Source organism: Syngnathus scovelli, chromosome 12, assembly GCF_024217435.2.
Source record: "Syngnathus scovelli strain Florida chromosome 12, RoL_Ssco_1.2, whole genome shotgun sequence".
Lineage (NCBI taxonomy): Eukaryota > Metazoa > Chordata > Actinopteri > Syngnathiformes > Syngnathidae > Syngnathus > Syngnathus scovelli.
The window spans coordinates 8,771,986-8,794,869 of NC_090858.1; the positions used below are offsets into that span (position 1 = coordinate 8,771,986).

The following is a 22,884-nucleotide window of genomic DNA, read 5'->3' on the forward strand; positions in this document are numbered from 1 at the left end:
GGAGATTGTGCAAGAATATTTTATAATGCCAGCTCTTGAAGCCAAATGTGGTTCATTGGTATTGCTCACTTTTTTGGCAGGATCCTCGCCTAAAGTCTGTTTGAAGTAAATCCTCATAAAATAAATGATTCTCATCATTCCCCAAACGGTTATATTTTCGACTCTCACGTCACACGTGTGTGTGTCTCACCTGCTTGGAGTATTTCAAAGTTCTCAGAAGCCAGTCGTACCCGAATGTTCTGTGTTTGTGTTTTTTTAATGTTAAAAATACTTAAGAACCTCAACGGTGAGGTCACAGTTTGGAGAAGACAAATGGAATCTGCAGTTGTTTATCAGCCTTAAGTGACACCAGTTTGTATCTCTAGAGCGAGTGCCCGTTGATCTTGGTGATTCACAGTCAACATTTGCGAAATGAAATCATATGGAAACAGTTTAAAAGTGTTATATGAAGTATTGTTTTGTTTAAGATTAACTATCCATTTTTATGATCTTTTCAATGGAACTATAGTGCTAATGTTACCCTGGTTTTTCTTTGCAATTATTAAGATCTGTCTATGTGGCTTGGGATTGACTGATTAGCAATCCATCATGTACACGGAAAAAAAAAACCAAATTGTGTTTTTAGCGGTTAAAAAAGTCCTTTAAGTAAGGACAACTTTTAAATATAAATTTTTAACATTTATGGCCATAGTGTTTGTTAGCACACAACAAAAGAAGCAATTTATTTGCTCCAAAACGAGTTGTTTTTACTCATATCTTTAGGTTTGGCAAGGGACAATTATTTCTGTTGTAAAGCCTGGATTGAAATGGAAAATTTGGAACCTTCAATTAACCTACCATGTATGTATGTGTAAGAGGAAGCCCGGGTACATGAGAAAATCCACGAAAGCAAGATTCGAACTGACCTCAGAACTATGAGGCAGACGTGCCAACAACTAACCCGCCATTCCGCTTATGATGCATTTATACTTTACTGAAATGCTTCTAAGATTTCAGGCTTTAAGAGTATAATTGACAGTTGTGACGCCACTTTTCCTTCTTCCAATCCCTTTTTGAAGCTTTCCCACCCTTTGTTGTGGGATGTTTTTCATCATGCATACCCGTTCTACATCTAATTATTCACTATTGCTTTAAAGACAAATAAGAAACTGTCCGTACTTTCTTTTGTTCCTGAAATGGAATGTAAATTGGTAGTGGCGTTTGATGCTCTTGAGATGTAACCCATTGCGTAGATCCATGTCCATTCCTTGTAACCCCTCTGCAGGACTCCAAGAATGAGATGCAATATCAGCTTTTATTTCTCTGACACCACAGAGGGAAGCCTTGGCAAAACCCTGATGATCTCCAGACGCTACATGCTGCTTGCAAGCAAAGTGGAAACATCCAAAGTAGCTATTGTATTAGATTGTTTTCTTTTTCTTTTGTCAAGTCTCGCATTGCAGAAATAGCAAGAATTCTTTTGGGGAGGATTTATAGGCTTCCAATTGCTTTGGAATTGGAACATCTTCAAGTGCACTCTCATCAAAGACGCCATGTTCTTCTATTCTTCTCCAATATTCAATGTAAGCCTGGAGAATTTTCATATGCAGTGAAACAGCAAGTAGTTGACGACATCAAACTATAGTAATCCTTCGTTTATCCCGGATAATTGGTTCCAAAAACCACCCGTGATAAGTGAAATCCGAGAAGTACGGTCACCAACAAAAAGTACTGGGCAGGTTAACGAGTTAGCGGAAAGATACTAATTCGTGATCGTGCTAACACGCGAAAATTGACTTCTAAAGGAATGTAAACGAACATTTGGAGCAATACTACATTGTCCTAAAGGTTAGACACATGTTTCCTCAATTTAGAAGTTTTATTTTGACTTTTAAATGTTTTTTTTTAATTTGGAAAAACAAATCAGCGATGTAGTGAAGCCGCGATAAATGAAACGCGACGTAGCAAGGGATCACTGTGTTTGATTAAATAAGCCATGAATGGGGAATATGTCAATTTGATCAAATAAGCCATGAATGGGCAATATCTTGTTTCTCGGAATCTGTTCCGTCATCGTTGTTACTACTCGCTGGTTCAAGTACTTTGATATTACAGTACTGGTTGACGTCCCTGTTTTTTAATGCCTTAAATTCTTAAAATATCAATCACCCCACTTCTTGCCCCAAGTCAGCCCTATTAGACTCACATCACAATAAATAACTCTAGATTCTAATTAAACAGAGTCAGACACTGATCAGAAAGTGTAGCTAGACAAATAGTGAAACACTTTTTCCTCGTAAAAGTGAGTTCAAATAAATGGGGTAGTGGATGCCATTGGGCGGATGGGCATGGGGAAGGCATCACGTGCCGGCGTGCCCATTTCTGTGCGTGGGTAGCGCGCACGCGTGTGCGTAAAGCACATGATGCGATCGGAAGGTAATTATGTAACTTTGGCTCCTCGCAGCCCATCACAAGCGGGTCACAGTGGCTAGATTTGATTGACAGCCCTCCTTCCCCCGAGGGCCCACTATAAGAGGCGGGAGGAGTGGCTCTGTCCTCCAGTCTGTGGATGTAGTCACTAGGAGTGGGATCTCCTGCTCCGGTACTGGAGGTGCCGTTGTCATATCGCCTAATCTTTTGTTTTTCAACGTCATTGCTGGATTTACACATTTTTAGGTAAGTTTTTCTGCTTTTGCAAAGTCGCGTGCGGATACTAGATAATACATAAAAGCTTGTCAAAAGACAGTTTTATTGCATCGATTAAAAAATAATAATGTATTTTGATTAATAGTGTTTTTAATATTGCTGTTGTGTTCGAAGGCAATATGATACTCAGATTATTGCTCCCATCACTCCTCTTCCTCCACGCGCTCGCTCAAGGTAATTAAAATACTTTTAATGCAATTGAATGCGTTAATTGAGATATTTTAATTGTAAATGCATGTGCGTTAAATTCGTAGATGGCGAGCAGGAGGATGACACCTCCTTCGACTTGTTCGAAGTTAGTCACATCAGCCGCAGGACGCTGGGGGCTAAACAATTCCGTGGCCAGAATTCTGATGCCCCCGCATACCGCTTCATCCGTTTCGACCACCTGCCCCCAGTGAGCCCCGCCATCCTCGGGCAAATAATGCGACAGATCCAACACAACGAGGGCTTCGTGTTCGTGGCCAGCATCCGCCAGGATCGCAGCTCTCGGGGCACCCTGCTGGGCTTCGAGGATGCCGAGGGCCGGCGCCAGTTTGAGATCGTGTCCAATGGACGCGCAAACTCCCTGGACCTGGTCTACTGGCTGGAAGGGGCTCAAAACATCGTTTCGTTCGAGGACGTGGACCTGTCCGACTCCCAGTGGAAGAATCTGACCCTGCAGGTCCACGGAGAGAATGCCAACCTGTACGTGGGCTGCAGCCTGGTGGACAGCGTCATCCTGGACGAGCCTTTCTATGAGCACCTGCAGGCCGAGGGTAGCCGCATGTATGTTGCCAAGGGATCCATCCGGGAGAACCACTTCAGGGTGAGTCAGGCCTGCCATGCACTGGTGCTGCATGGGTAAGCTGTTTTGATTTTCAATTATGGGTTAAGTTCATTTTAACCAACAGTTTGTACATTCCACAGCAGCTCATTGTTCCACATTTAGACACTAAATTGCAACTTTCCAAGTACCAGTGAATGTGTATGTAGGGGGAGAGTGAAAGAATGAAGCCTTTATTTGTTTAATATATGCAAGCATGAATAGAAGCAGGGGGGGGGGGGGCTTCTAGAATTTAAACAATGCATGATCTACTCTTTGTGAACTTGATGGGTCAGTAGCTCAACCCAAGAGGACTTGGCTCTGAGGTCAAAGTTTTAGGTTGAAGTTTTAAATTGAGCTGTTCAAGTGCCCCTAAGCAAATTGCTGAAGCCACAAACATCTCACCTTTGAGGTTTCCCCCTCCCTTAATCTCACTTGCTTATCCGCATGCGCCCGTGTATCAAGTCATGCGCCTTGAATTGCATGCAATAAAAATATGTAGCTGCGTGAAAATAGCATGATGTAAATATTTCGATCCCTATTTTCACGGGAGGCTCTAAAAATTTGGAACTTGTAAATTTTTAGATTTAATCAAAAAATATTTCACTGATCACCGTACAAAAATAAACCGAGCATTAAAATGCATACAGAGCCAACTAACAAGGACAGTTTTTAAAAGAAGAACATGACAGATTAACTATATAGGAAAGTAGACACATAGGAAGTGTGTCCACTGATCCCTCCAACTTTATTTTCCAAAATTAAGAGCTTAATTATGCACACTAAATCTTGCTCACATCTTTTTTTATGTAAAGTTTTGAACTTTGGACAAAGTGGCCTTAAGAGTCACACGTTTCCTTTCGCCCTGAATGGATAGAAAAATGGATATGCTGCAAAACCACATGTAGATTTGATAGCATAATGATCATTTTATTATGTTTGTTTTACCAAACAGGGTCTCCTACAGAATGTGCGCTTCATCTTTGATACCACAATTGAGGACATCCTGCTGAGTCGAGGCTGTGACATCTCTAAGCAAGGTAAAGTCTCTTTTTCTTTTCTGTTTTTTTATCCCTCTGAAATGACTTTACATTCTGTCCTTTGGTACTTAAACAGCAGTCACCCACCAAAGAGTTCCCCAATGTGTTCAACCAGTGTGGTTTCTATTTGTGTGACCTTGGGAAGCCAAAGGTTATGTCAAACATAATTATATTTGCAGATGTGCGTGAGTGTGCAGTCAGATCAGAACCGCACTAAGTTCCCACACCAAAAGTTTCACTGCGTGCGCTCAGCTGACTCACAATTTGAACTTCGTTTTTAAAGTGGGTCAAAGGAATTGTAGATTAGATGTGTGGCAAGATTTCCCAGCATTACCATCAAGAAAAAAAACAGTTAGTGGCCTGAAGGTTGTGAGGTGGCGTGGACCACAAAAATACACGTACACACTATTATTTCCACTGCACAGCACCGCGAGTAAAGCCATGGGAAAGAAAATACGAAAGGGAAAGCGAATACCACACTGCGGAGTGAGCCTCGACATACAGCTGCACATACGCACGCACATTCAGTGAAGTCACTACATTGGCTGATTAGGTTGCTTTTCTCAACTCAATCAACGCTCTCATGAGAAATCGTAGCTGCTGATCCTCAGCGGTGCTCAAAATAAATAAATATGTATCTAATTGTGTTATTGGTTACTCGGTCTGAATACAAAGTGAATCCATATGAGATGTGCTTTGCGTGCCACAGGCAGGTTTAAAATTCCAGCATTTATCTTGAAAATGTCTCAAAAAGTGAAAAGTGAGGAGAAAAAGGGTGACAAGCTACCAGTAATCGTTTTTGGAATTTTGAGAGAAAAATGTAGTGTGTGTCTCAGGGAGTGAATGGTGTGTGAATCCTTTCATACTTGTCATGCACACGCAGCATGAAGCCCTCCAGAGATTTGAATGAATCCAGCAGACCAAGCTGGAAAGAAAACACAACTTTTTAACTCAAGCCGGTTTGTTGTCAGGCAATTTTGGGCGACTTGTTGATTTAAAGTGCCCTGTTCTGCCATCGATCTTTGTCTATTTATAAAGCCTGATCCAAATTTTTACTTTCTCTGTCACGCATTCACTTAATTCATCATGTCATAACTCCCATTTTGTGGTTTCAGGAAGAAAAGCAATCTTAAACTGGGTGGAAGCAAACGCTTAAAATGTCATGTGGCTTATTGGGCTGTAAAGATGTCATACTGTATGCATGAGTGGCATCTGTGGACTTTCCACTTTGTGCTATTGGGATCACAGCTAGCTACTAGCAACAGTTGCTCATTTCTTTGGATGAATCCATGAATTACATATTTGTTGGCAGTATGCAATATTTTTACAATTTTCTTCGGTCACAAGTTGTAAAGGCTTCTGAAATTTAAAATACACAATCATGGTATATATATCCCACCATGTGTTCCTGCACTTTCGATACCATACCGCTATCGCAGCCAATATCCGATCTTGACACCCTGAACTCTGTATAACTGATTGATTATACTGTGTTAAACTAATATACTCTATTTTTCGGACAATAAACCGCACTTAAAATCCATGAATTTACTCAAAAATCGACAGTGCGTCTTATAATCATAAAATACGGTAATGTCGCTATTTACTTGGCTGACACTATAGATATCGCCATCTCAATGCAATGTCAAGTCAGGTCAGGGAGAGAAGAGATACGAAAGTTAATCTATTGGTTGTATTGTTTTTGCTTTGTGATCATATTGAACATTAAAATAGCCAGCCTCGAAATAAGTTCATCCATGTGGTCAGTTCATATTGTGTATGTCCACTTATCCGAAGGATCGTGAAGATTTATGACATAGACGGTTTTCTCATCTCAGAGGAGAACACCCACATTTGCAAGTTCTCAACTGCCGCCCACTCCCTTCACCCCCACCCAGTCTCCCACTCTCCCTCAGCTAACCGTGGAAAGATTAACCGTCTCCTTGACTGCTGACGGAGCATCTGTTTTTGGGAACACAATAAACACTCTAATCCTCACATTGTCGTGCTTGGCCTAGAAGAACTGGGAAATCCCTACTTTGCCTGACTTCTGTTTTCCATCCCTCTGATGTCTCCTGCCTTCCAGATGATGCCAACATTGTGAGCGAGAGCTCAGAGATTGTGGATGTGAGTCCTTCCATCACCACCAACATCATTGGGCAGAAAAGAGATGACGTGGGCTCTGAGATGTGCGACCGTTCCTGCGAGGAGCTGAGCACTATGTTTCAGGAGCTCAATGGTCTCAGAGTGGTTGTCAGTAATCTTATTGACGGCCTGCAAAAAGTGGTAAGTAGCAAATGATGGGATGATGTAACCAGATTCTGTTCTTGGCGATATATTGATTAATTTTCAGCAAGACGCCTTGGAGGAAATGTCATTGTCATTTGTCGTGTCATTTTAGAAGGTGAGAGGTTACGAGATAACCCAGATTTATTGAAAAGCAGCAAGTGACCGCAGGGTTGTACCTGAGGTGGTGCTACGCATTTGACTCCTGTGATATGTGGCATTGTGTGTCAGACAGATTTTATGACATGCAACATGTGGATATAGGAAGTGTTCCCGTGACAGTGTCGGGGTCCAGCCGAATGTCTGGCTGTGTTTAAACAGCCCATGTGTTTCCTCAGGGAACCTCCCAGCAATAAGAGAGTCTGGGCACGGAGCTTGGAAAAAAAATGGTCGAGATGAGAAGGGTCCCTGAGGCTCTTCCAGACCGAGTGGTGTCTTAGAATCTAACGCCGCAACACTGCTGCCTTCCTTCTTCAGCACACAAAATCTTGGCAGTAGTTTATCCACGGACACTTGCCAAGTGTGCAGGAGTCCAGCCACAGACTTTACTGCTCTCCAATTGGGTTGGAAGTTACAATGAAATTTTCGGAACTGTTTCACTGTTTGTTATTTATAGTAATTCGAACCACATTTACAAGTATTTACATTTTCTCATCAATCATTCCTCCTTGTGGTCTATTTACATTTACTCTGAGCCTATTGTGCCTCAAAGCAAGCACTGATTGATAGGTGGATGTTTTCATTTGGACTGTATTTTGGTGCAATAATAGTTTTCTTACTCATTCTTGATTGTTATCTACACCTACCGGTTCCTACCTTAATGAAACACGGCAAACTATTGCATTAGAACGATTGTGACACCTCTAAATGCAAACATATCTGTGCTTTTTGTATGTCAGACGGAGGAGAACACCGTCATGAAGGAGGCCCTCGGAAAGATGAAAAACACCAAGGAGAAGAACATGTGCTGGCAGGATGGCCGACTCTTCGACGACAAGGAAGACTGGGTTGTCGACAGCTGCACCAAATGTACCTGCCAGGTAGAGCTGACTCAAATGGAACAACTTCATTTCTTCAGGATGTGGTACAAAACCATTTGATAAATTAAGCGCTGAAGTGCTGAAGCGTGATTATTTTTCTGGAAATATGAGAATGACTGCCTCTGTGAGGTCCAAGTACATACACAACCCCCACATGGATATCCAGATTATATTGAATCCACACTCCACTACCAAAATAAATTGCCGTAATATTGAGAGATTTGTACGGAGATTGGGTTATTTTATCCATCAACAATAGAAACAATATATTTTTGTTACATGACGAATTATACAAAATTGAACTTAATTGTTGTTGATGACAGGAGTCCAAGGTAGTGTGTCACCAAATTACCTGCCCCGCAGTGGCCTGTGCCAGCCCTACATTCGTCGATGGCGAGTGTTGTCCTGTGTGTCTGCGTAAGTATTTAGTGGCAGCAACTATTGCTCCGAATCCTCCTCCTGCTTACCAGCACTGTAGTATGCATTCAACTCCACTTGATTTGCAGGGTTTATCATTCATTTAAGAAATGTTTCTAAAAAATGTTAGCACACTTTGATCGTGTTCCTCGAGGACCAGTTTCCTAGATGTTGTATAATTCTCCTGGCTGCAAGGTCTGGATTATCCCGATCATGTGTATCAGGTCTGTTGCAGCAGGGAAACATTTAAAACATCTAGTAAATCGGCCCTCAAGAAACGGGACCAAGATTGAATGTTACATAGTATAACCAGACGTTATGATTAATGTTTTCCGTTTATTAGTTTGGTTTGATAAATATAGTATGACATTAGGCATGATTTTAAAAAAAAAAACTAAAGAAATTCAATAAAAATAACAAAATAAAAGGAAACATCATACTTGTATGTATGAGTGCTAACGGACGGAACGTGTTAGCAATTATGTGTACAAGTATGATGTTTCCATTTATTTATCTATTCATTTTTTAACAAGTGTGGGTTATAGTTTTTTTTTTTTATAGTCTTATGTCATATTATGTTGTGCCTTGCCCTTTATGTGTTCTTGCTTCAATTTTAATGTCCCTTCAAGGGACAATAAAACGTTTCTGATTCTAAACTTTTACCACATATTCAATCGATGCATTTGTAACGAGTAAAAGTTTATAAATGCGCGTAGGTCAATTAAAACTACTGTTTATTATATTTGTGGTTTTAATTTTGTCTAGCAAAAGGCAGCGACCATGGCTGGTCCCCGTGGTCTGAGTGGACAGAGTGCACAGTCACCTGCGGGACTGGAACTCAACAGAGGGGACGGTCATGTGACGCAACCAGTAACCCCTGCACAGGACCTTCGATACAAACTCGCAAGTGCAGCCCAGGAAGATGTGACAGTCGCGGTAAGAATACGACTCATAAATATGATCTTTTGTTATTTTGATAATGTCCTCAAAATGTGAAGGGAGCTGGTCAGCTTGCAGGGTGTGCCCAGTAGAAGTCATTTCCAAATAAACCCTTAACTCATGTCCCAAAGCCCAGTGACTCACTTTTGGCTGTTCACTCTAGTCATTTTATATAAAATATCAAAGTTTGGGGATTTTTGCCACATATTGTTGGATGAAATGAATTTATTGGCTTCTTGAGGGATTGTCCTGTTATTGCTAGAGGTTAACATTACACCATCTATGTGAGTGGCTGAATGAAGTCTAACCGCTGGATGATAGCTTACACAGTGTGATGTAAACACTGCCGCTAGAATCTTGGGGCATCTTTGAAAGTGAGCCATGGCCTCCAACATCACATAATATTTTCTTGTAGAAACCATGGCTGACATTTTTTTTTATATCTTGGCAGATTAGACTGCTTTTTTGTGTGTTTTACTCTTAGAGGATAATTTCCATCTGTGCCGCTTGCTTTGTATACCTGATGTTTCAGTTCGCCAGGATGGTGGATGGAGCTTGTGGTCACCTTGGTCATCCTGCTCGGTGACATGTGGAGAGGGCCAGATCACCAGGATACGCCACTGTAATGCCCCCATGCCTCAGCTGGGGGGCAAAGACTGCGAAGGGAACGGCAGAGAAACTCAGCGCTGTACTGCAGAGCCGTGTCCGAGTGAGTATCACAGCAGCGCTATGATTCACGAGGTGTTTTGGACTAGCCTTGACCTAAATCTCATTAAGTTTCTTCTAGTGTTAAGTGAATATACCCCCCTGTAATCTTGAAATGAACTGTTTTCATGAGCTGTTTTTTGTCATGTGGGAGAATGTGCAAACACGGCTTACTATTGTGCTGCTGACACAAAATCTCTGTTTTATCAGTCGATGGAGGTTGGGGGCCTTGGTCTCCATGGGCAACCTGCTCAGCATCATGCGGTGGTGGGATCAAAAGTCGCAAACGTGAATGCAACAGCCCTCATCCTCAGTATGGTGGCAGGAAGTGTATCGGAGAGGTCAATGACAGGGACAGCTGCAATAAAAAAGACTGTCCCGTTGGTAAGACAGACTTAGATTGGGATTCTGTTGAAATGTCTGGATCCATTTTCAGACTTTAAAAATCTCTCTCTCTCTTTTAATGACTGCACGACATTTGTTTACTTTATTTTCATTTGCAGATGGCTGCTTATCTAACCCCTGCTTTGGGGGTGTGGACTGCACCAGTTCTCCAGATGGCTCCTGGGAGTGTGGGCCATGCCCAGATGGTTACCGTGGCAATGGGACCAACTGTGAAGATATCAATGAGGTAAATGTTTGTTTGTCTGATGACATGCAATCAAGAGGGATATTTAAGACTGATTTCTTTCCCGCCTCCTCCAGTGTGACATGGTGTCTGACATCTGCTTCAACGCGGGTGGATCGCAGCGATGCGTCAACACCGATCCAGGTTTCCACTGCTTGCCCTGTCCTAAACGCTACAAGGGCACACAACCTTTCGGGATGGGCGTGGAGAAGGCTAAGAAGAACAAGCAGGTGAGGCATAGGTCTTGCCTGAAGTTGATATACAATGGTCATGTGCGTATTTTTTGTCATAAAAGTGGCAGCATTAAATCTACTAAAATCAAATTACAAAAGTATCCACAACAAATCGAGTGAGTGAGAATATACATATATATTTGGATAACAACATCTTTTGAAGCTCACTATTTCCACAACTAAAGATACATACTGGATCTTTGACTAAACTACTCCTTCCCCTTTTATTGGCTTTCGCAGATGCTCGCCTATGATGCCATGCCCCAGTTACTCAGTTATTTGATTTGGGTATACTGAAATTGTCTCACCGCTTGGCAGTAAATGATTCCATTTCAGAGTTTTTGATCAAAGGCCCACTTTCACTGCCACTCTCTACTCTTTACCCTCATGGAGTGAGTAGCTTTCAAAGCAGAGTCATATTTTCGTCCGCCCTAATGAGTGGCAGCCTTATGTGGTGAGCCACAGTGGGATGTTTGATGCATTAAGTGAGATTTGATCAAATCAGTAATGCTCTGAAGTACTTTGTCTAAAATGTATTGCTTAACCATCTAACTTTGGAGCTGATGTTCTCTTGACGGATGACAATCTGACACCACTCTAACCTTAATCCTTTTTTTTTGGGTCACCCAGGTGTGCGAGCCAGAGAATCCCTGCAAGGACAAGACACACAACTGTCATAGATCTGCTGAATGTATTTACCTCAGCCATTTCAGTGAGCCAATGTTCAAGTGTGAGTGTCGTACCGGTTATGCTGGTGATGGCTATATCTGCGGGGAGGACTCTGACCTCGATGGCTGGCCTAATCAGAACCTTGTTTGTGGAGCCAATGCCACCTACCATTGCAAGAAGGTAGGTGTTATTCAATTACCTCTTGTTATATACCCCCCCCCACCCCCTTGCAAAGCAGTAATTAATTAGAAGCCCTGTTCTGCTTTTTCAGGACAACTGCCCCAGCCTACCCAACTCTGGACAAGAAGACTTTGACAAAGATGGCCAAGGAGACGCTTGTGATAAAGATGATGACAATGACGGAATCTTGGATGAAAGGGTGTGAGATGTTTGTTTCACATATTTGCATAGCTGACTTGCAGATTCCTCTAACAAGTGTATTTTTTCCACCTCAGGACAACTGCGCCCTCCTTTACAACCCTCGGCAGTTTGACTTTGACAAGGATGAAGTAGGTGACCGTTGTGATAACTGCCCTTATGAGCACAATCCTAACCAGATTGACACGGACCACAACGGGGAAGGAGATGCCTGTGCTATAGACATTGATGGAGATGGTAAAAGAATTCCCAAACTGGGATAATTATTGACAAGCCACTGTTGTCTTCTTAACCCAGAATCCAACTTTGTTTCCGTAGAAATCCTCAATGAGAATGACAACTGCCCTCTCGTTTACAATACGGACCAGAAGGACACAGACATGGATGGAGTTGGTGACCAGTGTGATAATTGTCCCCTACTGCACAATCCTCTGCAGGTACTGTAAAACACACTTCACATCACGTCTCCATACTCCTAATCTTTTGTATTGTCCCAATAGATGGACATAGACAACGACTTGGTTGGAGATCAGTGTGACAACAATCAGGATATTGACGAAGACGGCCATCAGAATAACCAGGACAACTGTCCGTACGTGGCCAACGCCAACCAGGCTGACCACGACAAGGACGGCAAAGGAGATGCATGTGACTTTGATGATGATGATGACGGAGTGCCCGATGACAAGGACAACTGCAGACTGACCCCCAACGCAGACCAACTGGACTCTGACGGTGAGAATCACAAGTTGTTTGGCATTTATAATCATTTTCATTCCACATAAAGTACGTAAATGTATCAACGTCATTACTATATAGTCGATGATATACAATTTACCATGACTAACTTTGAACTCTACGGAGGGGAATAAATCAAATTCATTGACCACCTCTAACCAAAAAGCCAAATGGTCAGATGATGGCTCAAGCGTAGGTGCGAGAAATTGCTTTACAAGATGGTTGCTATCAACCTCAAAAAAATTATATAATAATATTATGTAATAACGAAGGCCACGGAAATAATCTTGTCATACAAAGAAACAGTAATTAACAGATTGGCAGCAAAATTTGATAGATGGAATAAATTATGGTTGTCCGTGATCATGTAGTTCCTGTTCAGTATCTGCGGAGTATGTGGCGTTCAATGACAGTGACACACGTGAGGTTTGTCGAAGCGATGCAAAATTTTCATAGTTGAGTGTACCTGTACGCAAAAAAACACCTGTGATGACGCCACTCTCCCTCATCTGGTATTCAAGTTTGCTCTGTTGAGTTTTTCTAATGTCGTGCATGAAATGCGCCAGCGGAAAGATTGGAGTGTTGGCATCGGTGGTGTCATTCCACATGACTTCAGCGAGCAGCCCAAAGAGGGCACATGCCAGCTTGTTAAGTTTTTATTTGTTTTAGCTTTGCTCTTGATTAGTTTGCTGTGCCCAAATTGTGCAGGGTTACCTGGAGTTTATACAGCTGTGTGTAACTGGAAAAACAGACTGCTGCGAAGGAAAGCCCTGGTCACCGATGCGTTCACTCTCTTCACAGCTTGTCAGATAGTGTTTATTTGACAGGAGTGTAGTCTCGTGTGCCATAACAAACATGATGACAGAAAGCAGCCAGCTACTTCCATGCAGCGGCCTTCATGAGTCACGGTAACCTTTCCGCTGGGAGCTCCAAGCCTGCTGTCTGGCTCGAGTGGACCTCGGATATCATCAGTGATAGTTATCACGCCATGACAAAAGATGGCTGCTTCATCTTTAGTGATGTGGAAAATGTGCCTAACTACGCTCACTGGTCACTTCATTAGGAATCAAATGTATCCATTTGTGATATACCGACTTTCCAGTATGAATAAGTTCAAGCCTGTCCTCTTGTGTCTTTTTTTTCTTTACCAGGTGATGGAAGAGGTGATGCTTGCAAAGATGACTTTGACAATGACAATATCCCAGATATCCTCGACGTGTGTCCGGAGAACAGCGCCATCAGCAGCACAGACTTCAGGAAGTTCCAGATGGTCCACTTGGACCCGAAGGGAACCACTCAAATCGATCCCAACTGGGTGGTGAGGCACCAGGGCAAAGAGTTAGTGCAGACTGCCAACTCTGACCCAGGCATTGCCGTAGGTGAGCATGGCTTGTAAAATTACAATCGGCAAAGAAGAATTAGGTTTGAATGATCATGCGTTTGTCTCGCACCGCCAGGCTTCGATGAGTTCAGTGCTGTGGATTTCAGTGGCACAATGTACGTCAACACAGACAGGGACGATGACTATGCAGGCTTCGTTTTTGGCTACCAGTCGAGCGGGCGCTTTTATGTGGTAATGTGGAAGCAGATCACACAAACTTACTGGGAGGACAAGCCCTCCAAGGCCTTCGGCATTTCTGGCGTGTCACTCAAAGTGGTCAACTCCACCACCGGCACTGGAGAACACCTCAGGAATGCTTTGTGGCACACGGGCAACACTCCTGGAGAGGTAGGCTACAATTTTAAATGGGGTTTTTTTGTTTTTTGTTTTGCTTGCTTGTTTTAAACGCCCTGCTGTGATTAATTTAATATAGGTACGCACTCTGTGGCATGACCCCAAAAATATTGGATGGAAAGATTACACAGCTTACAGGTGGCACCTCATCCATAGACCGAAGACTGGTTTCATCAGGTAACATATTCACTTTGTTATTCTGTTTATAAAATCATACAAGAAAAGGTTTGGTTAAATTAACACTTCTTTTGATACAGCTTATTGTGTGTGTGACTAGATTGTGAATATACCTAGTGAAGAATTATAATGAGGTTTGTCACATTTGCAGAGTTGTTGTATATGAGGGTAAGCAAATCATGGCTGACTCGGGACCAGTTTATGACAAGACGTTTGCTGGCGGAAGGTTAGGATTGTTCGTCTTCTCCCAAGAACTGGTCTTCTTCTCGGACCTCAAATATGAGTGCAGAGGTTAGTAGAAAACATTTGAAATATCTTGAATGACTTCGTGATTTTCATGACCTTGTAGGCGTTCATATCCTGAGTGTCATGAGCCCATCTTGGCTTCATGACAACGTGCTCTTTTGTGTTACATTGTGTTTATTGCAAGGGAGCGTGTGAACAATGCAGCCTGTGTGTCTTTTTTTATATCAGCTATAGAAACTCCAGGGAAAGTGTGGAATTGAAAAAAGCCTAATAGTTGATCGTTAGCACTTACACTGTAGTTGTCATATATTGAATGAGTTGGACCAGAGCTGTGCAACTTCTAAAAGGAAAGTAAAGCACAAGCTCGGGATTTTCCAAATTTATCATGTCAAGACCCAAAAGTAAAAAATTGGTTCATGTACAGTAATATCTAACTCTATTCATCATGTGCAGCGTTCAACATAAACAGCTAGCAGATGTTAATAAAAGGCCTAGCCTTGAGTTTCTTTTCAAGAATTAATGTTTTCAAAACACAATACACAAAATACTCCCACATGTGAACAAATTGTTGCAAATAAGATTTGTCAACGGGAACACACAAATACTCACGATAAAGATCATAAGTTTATTCAAGACCATGTTGCAAAAATTAATCCATGCCAATGAATGTCTCAGCAGCAAAACTATATTCTAAACTACAAAGATTAATATCATTCACTCGAAGGTGAACCTAATCATCATCAGAATTCTGGAACTTGGTCTTGTGTTGACTAAGAATTCAGCAAATGTTGAGGATCCAGATAACAGAGTGAAAACAAAATTTGCTCTCCCCTTGTTAACACTGCATGACTCTTTGATCTTTGCCCAATACCGCAGTGAGTTGAATGTTTGTTTAAAATCAGGCATATCCCAAAAAAAAAACACTCTATCGCACAAGAAGCCTTCAATTGTTTCACCGGCTCTTGAATTATATTTAAAGTTGTAAAACCCTTCAACGTGTCTTTTGATATTCAGATGAGCTGGACTTGCCGACAAGGTTGACAAGGTAACATCGTGTGTGTTACGTGTTGTTTTGTTGCCCCGGGCAAAATATTCCAAAGATAATGTCATGCTCTATTTTGTGCTTGTCAGCTTTTTTTGTGTACAATGCACCAGATGCATTGTGGAAGACCTTGAGTATGCGTGCGCGCCTGTGTTTGCACAATATGTGTGTTTCAAGGACTTCCAACTTTCTGTCCAGCATTGAAATGTGGAAAAGCCTGCAGCCCTCTTGCAATCATTCATGATGCCCATGCGCCACGTGCACACTTTTGTTGCAGCGCTTTTGAATGTGATGCTCTCACCACGGTAATGTTGTTGTCTTGATTACAGACAAGCCACTATTTCCTCCATGTTTCCACAGATAACTGAATCAAGTTGGCGAACGGGGGGGGGATCTCAAAGTAAGCATCGCATCGTCACTGAACACATTTCAATGTAAAGGAGACTTTCCGTGCTCTTCCATGTCTCCACGCTGGAGAGGAGACCATGACTCTGATTTCCCTGTTTTGTGGCTGACTTGTTTGTATACGTTCCCCTCACTTGAGGGTGCGCTGGAGAACGAACATGAGCGAACGGGTGGCAGAATCTATGCAGAATATTTCATTATAACTCATGTACTTGTGACTACATTTTTAAAGGATTCATTGTACAACCACTTTGATTCTGTGTGTGCTTTCCAATGTGACCAAAACTGTGGTCTGTTTGAGGCTCTTTTTCTTGGCCCCTGTACAGTATGTCACAATAACAGTATCAGTAACCAAAACATCTTTTTACTGTGGCGAGTCATTTCTTTTAATCCTGAATGTGGATATGAGTGACTTGAGTTTTGAGAAGCCATTTCAGCAAATGCCAAAGATGTTTATACTCAGTCTGTATTATAATTCCTTTTGTAAATTATTTATGCTTGTTTTAGGTATTTTTGCTTTTTTTTTTCCTAGGGTTTGTACATATTATTTATTTGTTCACACTGACAAAGCGCATAATTGGGAATCATAAATGTCCAGAGGAAATAATCACATGTTTACATCTGCTCTCATTATTGTCAAAGTTCATGCCACTTAAACAATTTTATAGCAGTTGACTTTGGCAGTAACATTAACAGTGAAATAATGTAAATGTGTCTTTTTGGAGGCTTATTTTCACCTTAATTCTTTGGATCCTAATTATGGTATGTGCTACACAGTGAGACATTATCACATTTATGGCCAAGAGCTTTAACATGATGCCAACATGTGCAATGGCTTCATTAACAGAGTGAATATTCATGTATGGTAACCAATTCCTTAAAATGTTTGTCTATGTTGGCAGAAATTCTGTTCTTCCAGGATACATTTGCGACCTGGTCATTCCCTTGCACAAGATGTTAACGTCAAATTTTTGTTGTTGTGTAAGATTGTTCTTTTTCATAAATAAATCATTTGTACACCACTTTGTTTGGACTTTTTATAGTATAAATAGGATCCTTTTAATTGATGTGCAAAACATCAATTAAAATGCATTTTAAATAATAATAATTTTAAAAGAGTCAAAGTCAGGCTCCAAGGACAAATGGTACAGAAAACAGATGGAGAGCTATACTGACAAAAACAAACATTCATAGTGAACAAATAAACTACACACACAGGCTTCTGTTTGGTACAAAATCTGGAGAATCCAAAAGTGCAAAATAAAAGTCACAACTCCCTGAGTTTTAGACTTTGTTCAACATAAATTGAAGTGCATGTCCTTGAGGACCTAAGATGACTGAGATAGAGCAAAATGAGGAGTTTCAGGAAATGGAGGGATGGATCCAGTCAGGGGCAGAAAAGCCTTCTCTACTGGCCCAGAAGCACTGACTTTCATTTACAAATCCTAATGTTGTACGAAATTGTATTCATTCATTCCCAGCAGTCTGTTTGCTTCACTTGGTAGTGTTTCTCTTGGCTGCACTCTTTCGAGAACAAATGGATGTAAGAAGATTTTCAATTATTTTTTTTTGTCCAATCAGATGTTAGCCTCTTTGTGTTTGCCTTGTCTGTGCGGAGCCTTCAGAATCAGAATTGCAAGCCAAAGTAACTTAAACAATATTTGCACTGGGATTTTTTTTTTTTTTTTAAACCAATCTGATTTCAAATTCATTCTCACAGGTGGCCCTCATCAAAGTTGTTGGCATTTTTCCATGCTGTCATTGGCTGGCAGAGCAAAACATATTGCAGCCAATCTTACCTCCATCAGCAAAAGACATCTGTAGCCATCTGCACACATAAATACATTTAAAAATCAGCATCTCTGGCAAGCATTTTCTTCAAATATTTGATATTTTGTCATGTAGATAAATATTGATCCTGAACTGCTCCAGATGTAGATGGCACAGATTCGTGCTTTATTGCATTTTTGTGTAGGATTGATGGTTTCTACAATTGTGATGCGACTGCGGTGGTATTAAGGGGTGGATTAAAGTAGTCTCTACTAAAGCCCCAGGTACCTCACAGACTTCTACTTCTTTTGATGCGTCACAGCCTACAATCATTTTGAAAACATTTAAAAAAATATTTACTTTGAATTCACAGAAAAATCTTTTGTCGCTATAAATGCATTGATTGATTTATTTCATGCAGCTTTGTGCAATTCCATCAGTCTCCTTGCACAAGTAGAGGGGATGAGTAGTAGAGATCAAGCCAGGAAAATAGCGTGTGTCTGGGGAAAATGGGGAAGTCAACACTCAAATCAGTGTGGCATGCAGAGAATATTTGGATTGAGGCTTTTGGAAAAGTCCACGTGGCCCATGCGCACCAAGCACTGGCTTCTAGGGCTTCTGGCACTGCACTGCTCCTGTACCGCGTTGAGTGAGTTCCAGACATATTGGGTTAGTGAGCTCTGCCAGAGGATGTCAATGTGTGACCCAGTAAACTGACAGTTTTTGCTGAGACACCAACCACTACCTCAAAAAGATGAACATCCGAGAGAAACACGTCTTCGCTGTCATCCGATCCATGACCTGAACACAAGATAGACAGATGATAGATAGTCTTAGCTATTTTAGAGGACATGGCGCTCGGCACCATCTTGCCACTTCTAACAGCAGCAAGACAAAATCATAAAAGTGAAGGTGACTATGCAACACTCTCATTTAAACACAAGTTTGATGTTCCCTTCCACTGAGAGAGGTGAGAAATACCAACCGGCTATTCAAGTAGCTTCAAATAATATTCCACTGACATTTTCTCAGCTAAATGTCAATTTTCCATTTTCTTTTCACCATTTAAGTGTCCGCTGAGGAACCGTCCCAAGCCAAAAATCCTTTTCAGGCAAAAATGTAACACAAACCTCTTTTGTTTTACTTCATTTACGATAGACGTCAAAGTAAGCCAAGCTAAATTTCCCCCTCACTCACTGTGTCAGGGATCGGATGGAGCAGGGCGACCAAATGCAGCTTGGACCAGGGTTTATTGGAGGAACTCAAAAGACAGACTCGGCAAACTGACATGACTTAACAAAACGATAACATGACTGACTGACTGACAAAACGAAACAGACATGAAAACGACAGGAACCAAAATGACATGAAGACAACAATGATCCTACAGGGCGTGAGGGGCAGACAGGACTTATATACACGACAGGTAACAAGAGGCAGGTGAGAATAAGCAAACTAATCATGGGCACACAGGAGGGGAGGGGCGAGCACACAGACAGAAACCATGACAACAGACACATAGTGGAACGGCTAGGGATGAGACGTGACGCATTGTATTTTGCTTATGGCTGGAAATGCACAAAGTATATCTTGTGTAATACTGTTAACTGACACAGTTGCCAGAAAAAAAGGGATGAAAGTGTTTTGGCAAAAATAAATATTGCTTGGTAAATCAATGACTGGCTTTCCATAACTGCCATCCATCTTGCCCTGTGCAGGACAATTCTTTGAATGAAAGAGACGCAGCTTTCACTCACATGAAAAGCCACGTTTTTCTGTTTCACAGAATCCGAGTGAAATCAGAATTTACTGTTCCCACTGGCTGCTTTAACGAGTCAACCATTGCCGCCTCCAAACAAAGTCACTCCTGCGCCTGCCAAAGTAAAGAAGTGGATCTGTCACTTGGAATCAAGAAAGTCATTTATTTCAGGGCATGAGTCCCTGTAGTCACTGGGAAAATATCCACTCCTTATGCCAGTCTCCGGGCGCCCGACAAACCAGAGTTGTCAAAGTGTTGAGACTGCGAGCTGAGCTCCCGCAAGGCCAATGAATAGAAAGTGAACTTTTAAGACATGACAAATAATGTAAAGTGGTTGGGTGTTCAGTTGGACTAGAAGCAAATGAAGGATGAGTTTCCCAACTTGTAGCAGTAATCACATTTTTTTAACCCTTGCTCATGTTCACAGTGTGAAAAAGACCCAATGTGCTGTGCTCTGCAAAATTCTTGGGCAACTATTCGATTTGTTGTTTTGGCAGGATGAGATTAGCCACAGTGTTGGCCTTCTGAGGTTAAAACCTCCAATTCATCTTTTTTTTTTTTTTTTTAGCTTTAGTAGTCTGATTATTCTAGGAGTGGAGTTGTTTATTAATATGAAGTAAATATGTACAAGGATTGAAATATTAATATCAGCAATTAGAAAGATTAGGGGGGGGGGAATATATTATAGATTTTTGCTAGTCTTTGCTGATTGAGTCATAACCCATGCAAAAGCAAACAAAAGTGGTTACTAATGCACTGTACTGCTTATTAAAACCACAAATGGTAATACTAATTAAATAATATGCATGAGACGTTGTCAAGGTGATGTCAAAAGTAGGCTTGTTTCCACTTGGGTTTATGTGAAATTGAGACCAGACATATTTGGTCTCATTAAATCAAGTTGTGAAGTCTTGGCCTCTCAATAACCTTGCACAAAACAAAGCCACTGGCGGTGAAGGCCTCTTAACAACAGCTTGATCTGATCGGCAAGGCTCGATTCGAAATAAATTTGATTTTTTTCTTAACGATGAGAGCTCCACTGTTTAAATCAACTGTCTACACTCAAAGTCCAAATGGACTTTTAGAAATGGCTGACATTTATATTTACATGCACGTTCTGCACTGCACCGTCTACAAAAACAATATGAATGTGCTGACCAAACCATTGGCTCTTGCAAACACTTTAACACACTCCACGTGTACACAATACACACTTGCACCTGAATTAGCCCTTGAGCAAATGCTAATTCTGACATGTGCCAAAGGAAAGGGAACACTATGGCATAAACAGGCTGTATTTTCATTTTTGGCACCTAGGTGATGGTGTTAGCTTAAATATGTTGCTCAGTCTAGTGAATGTCCAAAAGCATGCACGTGAACGTCCGGCTCCAGTGAGCCTACAGTGGAGACCACATTCGTTTTCCTGATGGACGGGGCTATCTGTGCCAAGTCCCCTGCAGGAGACACTGCATACATCAGGATCTCATTATGGCCTTACTGAACATATACATGATGTCCAGTTTAGGCCCCAAGCTGTGTTGTCATTATTTTAGCCTGGGACATATTTTTCCCCCAATATGTCTTAACGTGCATTCACAAAATGTGATTACATCCTTTGATGACGTTCAAATTAGTGACCATCCAGTATGATTTAGCGGCTAATTTACTGACGCTCGTTTATATGAATACATAATTTCCATGTTCGGAATCCATCTGGTTGATGCAGGTCACTTTCACTAATTTTAAATGTGCTACAAATAATTTGCATCAAATGTCCAGTTGGGTTTTTCCTTCCAGGACCCAAGAACACACCAACCATCTGCTCACAAAATGTTCTTGTATAATATTCAGCGTATGGAGGGAAAATTTAGGATGTACCTTCAATGCACTATAAATTTTACAGGTGATCTTTATTTCCCTTTCTCGGAACCTTTGAATGCACGTGTCAGTGCTCAATGTTACGGCACCATAACTTGCTGTTGCTGTGAGTTGTCGTCTTGGTTTGCGATGTTAAAAGGTTAGCAGCAAGATGAAGAGGTGTGTTCAAATACCAATCCCAAAGAAACAAACCAAGATATCTATTGGTCGTTTCATGGATCAAACACCTGAAGTGAATTTTGCCATTCAGCTCTTTGTTAGGAGAACATCAAGTTATGCATTAAGTAGTGAAACCGTGAACAGTTGGGAATGTGAATTCAAACGTTTATAGAAGGTCAAATGAAGTTCCGTTGTAAACATTATAGTGCGTTTTAGGTATATCCTGAAATGTCACCAGAAAGACAAATAGCTTCACTTTTTGTGAGTCGTTCATCAATCAATCTGCCTCACATCGTTTCTTCCGAAACTGGTTGAGGCTTAATCATCAGTGCCTCAGCTGGAGCTGCGCGCGATCTTTCTTCAGTTGCTTCACAACAGTAAATTAACAATCAATTACACACAGTCGATCAGTTAATTAATCGATTACTATCCTCCTTCACCCTAATTTAAGTGACCCTTTGTAAGGATAAAGTGTTGGTTGGATGAACGGATGGGTGGATGAATGGGACAGATTGACATGGAACTGTGAATTAACACCATCATTTTGGAATGAATTTTTATTTTCATGGTAATCTAGAGGGGTTAGACTAGTATTGGATAAAAGTAGATAAAGACTATTAACGCATACTTGTGCAGTGATGTCGCTTCGTTTCAACCCTCGCAGGGTTCTTTCTGCATCAGGCTGATCCAACTCCTTCCTGTGATGTCAAGCCAAAATGATACATCTTCCTGGCTCTAAGATGTTGGCTGAGGGCAATTGCATCAGGATTATGGTGAGAAACGTCTGCCGCAGGCATTTTTACAAGGGTTATACATTCCTTTCAGCGAATGAATAAAAGAGGTCTTGATGTCTAAGTAGAAACGTTTTTCTCTGAAAAGGGTGACAAACCAGAGGCTTAATAATACCTCAGTCATGCATTTCTCCATCTTCTCACCAGATGTTTCACGAGACCTGAAGACCTAAGACCTTAAGTGACTTCAAGACATAAAATGAAGATTTCAGCACATGGTACGGTCACTTAAATAGAGAACAGGGCTAAAGACTGTGTCTCCATTTGGCTAATAATGTAATGACTCCATTAGAGGACATGGACTCTTGAGTGTGTGTGCATTTACTATACTGTCTCCCATGAAAAACGATAAAGATTTA

At 41.4% G+C, this 22,884-nt stretch overlaps 1 protein-coding gene and 1 long non-coding RNA gene across 2 annotated transcripts; one reads left to right on the top strand and one right to left on the bottom strand.

The window, feature by feature from the left end:
* The first annotated feature begins 2,493 nt into the window (after positions 1-2,493).
* Positions 2,494-17,190, top strand: thbs2a (thrombospondin 2a). The gene is made up of 23 exons (XM_049735766.1): positions 2,494-2,655; positions 2,800-2,859; positions 2,940-3,493; positions 4,446-4,530; positions 6,617-6,816; positions 7,716-7,856; positions 8,180-8,273; positions 9,039-9,209; positions 9,745-9,921; positions 10,128-10,301; positions 10,421-10,548; positions 10,623-10,775; positions 11,409-11,627; positions 11,719-11,826; positions 11,903-12,062; positions 12,144-12,262; positions 12,326-12,560; positions 13,715-13,942; positions 14,021-14,292; positions 14,378-14,475; positions 14,627-14,766; positions 15,736-15,766; positions 16,124-17,190. Exons 2-23 carry the CDS (start codon positions 2,805-2,807, stop codon positions 16,125-16,127), a joined length of 3,546 nt encoding a protein of 1,181 aa, XP_049591723.1. The 5' UTR covers positions 2,494-2,655; positions 2,800-2,804; the 3' UTR covers positions 16,128-17,190.
* Positions 17,191-18,103: 913 nt separating this feature from the next.
* On the bottom strand, positions 18,104-19,480 carry LOC125978420 (uncharacterized). The gene is made up of 2 exons (XR_007485004.2): positions 19,136-19,480; positions 18,104-18,739 (listed from the first exon to the last, which is right to left on the bottom strand). It is a non-coding gene; the product is annotated as an uncharacterized lncRNA (long non-coding RNA).
* Between the last annotated feature and the right edge of the window lie 3,404 nt (positions 19,481-22,884).